The sequence below is a fragment of the Zea mays genome, chromosome 5 (genome assembly GCF_902167145.1).
Source record: "Zea mays cultivar B73 chromosome 5, Zm-B73-REFERENCE-NAM-5.0, whole genome shotgun sequence".
Lineage (NCBI taxonomy): Eukaryota > Viridiplantae > Streptophyta > Magnoliopsida > Poales > Poaceae > Zea > Zea mays.
The window spans coordinates 34378517-34382293 of record NC_050100.1 but is presented as its reverse complement, the minus strand read 5'-3'; the positions used below and the strand labels follow the sequence as shown (position 1 = coordinate 34382293).

General features: G+C 57.4%; 2 protein-coding genes across 2 annotated transcripts; one reads left to right on the top strand and one right to left on the bottom strand.

Annotated features, from left to right (window-relative positions):
- Positions 1-944, top strand: LOC100284197 (uncharacterized). Its single transcript, NM_001157092.2, has 2 exons — positions 1-157; positions 264-944. Exons 1-2 carry the CDS (start codon positions 52-54, stop codon positions 758-760), a joined length of 603 nt encoding a protein of 200 aa, NP_001150564.1. The 5' UTR covers positions 1-51; the 3' UTR covers positions 761-944.
- Positions 945-947: 3 nt separating this feature from the next.
- Positions 948-3474, bottom strand: LOC103626206 (uncharacterized). The gene is made up of 3 exons (XM_008646607.4): positions 2873-3474; positions 2023-2499; positions 948-1913 (listed from the first exon to the last, which is right to left on the bottom strand). Exons 1-3 carry the CDS (start codon positions 3146-3148, stop codon positions 1146-1148), a joined length of 1521 nt encoding a protein of 506 aa, XP_008644829.1. The 5' UTR covers positions 3149-3474; the 3' UTR covers positions 948-1145.
- Between the last annotated feature and the right edge of the window lie 303 nt (positions 3475-3777).

Here is a 3777-nt window from a genome sequence, read left to right as displayed (position 1 = left end):
GCAGGCTCTCGTTTCAGGGAGAGGGAGCAAAAGAAAGCAGAGGAAATAGAAATGCAAGCGGCGGCGGCGCGGCGGCCTCGCGTGCTCACCGAGATCGACCCGCACAGCGAGTGGGTGCACGGGCGCGCGCTCGACGCGATCATGCTGGACGTCACAGGTACATACGTACTAGTAGACAAAACCACGGCACCCGCCGGCACGGCATCATGCATCCATGTCAATATGTGTCATCGTGTGTCGCCGTCGTCGTCGATACATCTCAGGGTTCAGCAAGGACCAGCTGAAGGTGCAGGTGGAGCCGTGGGGGAGCCTCAAGGTCAGCGGCGACCAGGGCGCCGTCGACGGGGGTGGCGGCATGCAGCGGCGCCACTTCACCAAGCGGTTCGACCTCCCCGCAGGCTGCGACGTCGCCGCGATCACGGTCCAGCTCGACAAGGGCATGCTCTACATCCAGGTGCCGCGCCCAGCGGGCGCCGCCGCCGCCTGGTGGGGCACCCAGCAGCAGCAGCAGCAGCCGGCGGAGGAGGAGGTGTACGAGGACGCGGTTCGGGGAGTGGACGAGACCGGCGACGACGCCCACGGCGGCGGCGGCCTGGCAGCGCGGCGAGACGGCGGGCGTCACCCGCTGAGGCGGCTCGCGAGGGGCCTCAGCAGGCACCGGCAGGTGGTTCTGAACGTCGTGCTCGCCGTCGTCCTCCTCTGGCTCGTCGCGTTCGCCAAGCACAAGCCGGGCGGCGGGCAAGCCATGCATGACGGCTGAGGCGAGGCGCTAGGTTGCCGTGGTGTCACGGAAGCAATACCGTACCACTCAAACATCCAAAAGCGTACCTGGGCCCACCTTGTTGTATTTGTGTCTAATCCTTCTTAATTTTATGATCTAAAATAAGTTTCACACTGACCACGCATATTGAGACATAGGAAACGACAGAAAATTAGTTAAATCTGTAAAAAAAAATCACGATCTCTTTGGCATGTACAACGAGTAAGGATATGTCATTCAAAACTGTTATTAGCTGCAGCAATGCCAGCGGCAAAACAGGTGACCAAGCAAACCAAGCAGGACGAGGTAGAAGAAGATATCTCTCACAAACCAGCAGAGAGACCAACCGTAACGCTGGCATGCGCCTGCGAGCTGGACGACGAAATCACATGACCCACGACGAGCGCAGGAACAGCGCCGGCGTGGCCGTGCTCTTCGTCCTGGTGGCGTACACGAGCGCCGGCTGCAGCCTCGCGCCCTTACCCAGGTTGAAGTTGAGGAACCCTTCCAGCTCCAGGTGCTGGTGCTGCTGCTGCTGCAGCTGACTCCTCCCCCTCCCCCTCGTCGTCGTCGTCGTCGTCTCTCCGGCCGTGCCGCCGCTAACCTTGACGCCCCACCCGAGCTCGTTGTCGGGGACGTCGGACAGGGAGAAGCCCCAGCGCAGCGGTCCGTGGCTGGACCTGGACCTGTCCATCTGAACCCAGCCTTCTGTCTTGAGAGTCTCGTACAGCTCGCAGTCCACCATCACCGCCATGGCGCCGCCGGCCCGACTGTCGAACTTCACGCTCAGCTCGGTGTGTCCTTCTGTGCCGCCTCCGGCGGCGGGGTGTTCTGGTCTCAGGCTGCCCCGTGGGATGGCGAGGATTCCAACATGGTTGAGCCGGGACGACGACGACGACGGTGAGTGGACCTGCCAAAGTCCCGACAAGCTGAGCTTCACATCGTTGGCTGGTCTGCAGGTCACTTGCCCGAACGTCGTCACGCGGTTAGTTGTTCCTCCTCCGCCGCCCCCACTGTCTAGTCCTCCTGAACCCAGGATCAGCCCAGCCAAGGAGGCGGTGAGCTTGGATCCTTGGATCCTCAAGCCAGCGCCGCAGTCATGGTGCTCGAAGGTTGACGGTGGGCCGTCGAGAGAGGCTTGAGCCCGTAGATTCTGCCAACAGTTCCCATGAATTTAATTTCGTCAGTCCATTCACTAGCTACATGGTTCAGTCTTGTCCAAGGAAAGCAACAGATGTACTACCAATCTACCATATACATACCTGGATCATGCTTGAGCTATGCAAGAAGTTGGTGCACCGGGCTCCAAACGGGACCAAGGTCAGGGACAGCCACCTGTTGACACGGGCGCTGTACTGCAGCCTGGTCAGCTCGACGGGTCTCCCAATATGATGGCCAGCTGACGCTCCGAGCTGCGTCGAGAGCTCTGCGGCAATGGTGTCCGCTTTGCCCCTGGTCTTCGACTCGAAGACGAACCTCGAGCGGAGACCCGTCCTTCTGCCCGCCTTGTCGAGGTCTGCTCTTGCCCGTTCGAACTCGTTGCCGTTGTCGTCGTCGCCGACAAGGAACAGTGCCCCGGTCGCATCCAGCGCTATTTTCACCTGGATAGGGAGGTCTAGGAGCTCCAACCCCTTGCCGGTTTTGTACAGCGAGAGGATGTGCTCGATCTCGTCATGTTTCTCCTTGAGTTTCCTGACGTCGGACAGCGTTTCTCTTTGTATGCGCTTCATGATTTCACCCTGGGGTAAAAAAATGTCAGGGAGACACTTGTGAGCTAAGAGAACGCTTGTCAAGGAGAGGACAGAATGCCCCGCTTGGAGTTGGAGTAACTAATGATGCTTGTTAAGTGCAGGTTATGCGAGAAGCAATTACTTGTCAATTTTTTTTTCTAAAAAGAAACAACTACTTGTCCATGGTTTCAGATCCTCATCATTAATCCTGTGGTGAGGAGGAAACCATGGATGTGACGGACATTTTAAGCAATTAAATGGCGGCATGAACATCAAACGGTCAATGCTAGTCACTAATCAGTAATCACTACTCACTAGTAGGACTCAACTTCACAGGTCAAGAATGAATGAACTCGTAAGAAGGGGATGGTGGAGAGCATACGGGGCGGTGCTGCGGCTGGTGGCGGTGAAGGTGATGCTGCTGGTGTTTCACGGGAAGGCGAGAGTGGGCAGAGTTAGCCCCGAAGACGGCGCGGACGAGCGCATGTCCGGACCTGAGCAGGCCGCGGAAGCTATCGGCTACGGTGGGGCTCGGCCTGGGCCTAGCCTCCGGCAGCAGCGGCTGAGGCGTGGGTGCGGACGCCGGCTCCGGCGGCGGCGGCGGCAGCATAGGCGGCGGCTGTGGCGACGCGGGGTTCGAAGACGACGAAGAGGCCATAAAGTACGTTGCCGGCGGCCGCCGCCGCGAGGCCTCGGTGACAAGTGGAGAGCTGTTGGAACTGGAAGAGAAGAATGCGAGCTCTTGCTACTTGTGGGAAGGAATCGAAGGCGAGAAGCTTTGTGTACGTAAGTAAGCTGGTGGTCGGCGCAGCTGCTTCAAGCTCAATTCCCGCCTTTATTCTCGCCTGCCTCCGCCTTTCCCTTTCCGTGTCTTTTGCTTTCGCTTTCGCTTTGGATTTTGGTTTCTTCCATGGTTATGCCGTGTCGGCATTTTGGCTTGATGTAGACGAAGATGGCCAGGACATGGAGAAAACCCCAATTTCTTTTCTTCAGAGCCTGTCCGTGGAACTCGCATGCAGCTAGGCTCAGCTTCCGGCTAGCCACCTATGCTCGGTCGATCATGTCCCGGTCCGCAGTATAAACCGTAACATCCGTGATTAGATTAAATCAGATGAGAGTTTTTATCCCACACGGTGTATTTATTTAGCTAACACGAGACAATTTTGTTGAGATGTGCCTAGTAATAGGTTTAGACCTTCTCCTATATATACGAAGGGATACAACCGATTGAGACAACACGCAACAATCAATATATTTACCAGTTCCTTTACATCCTTATCCAAGGAG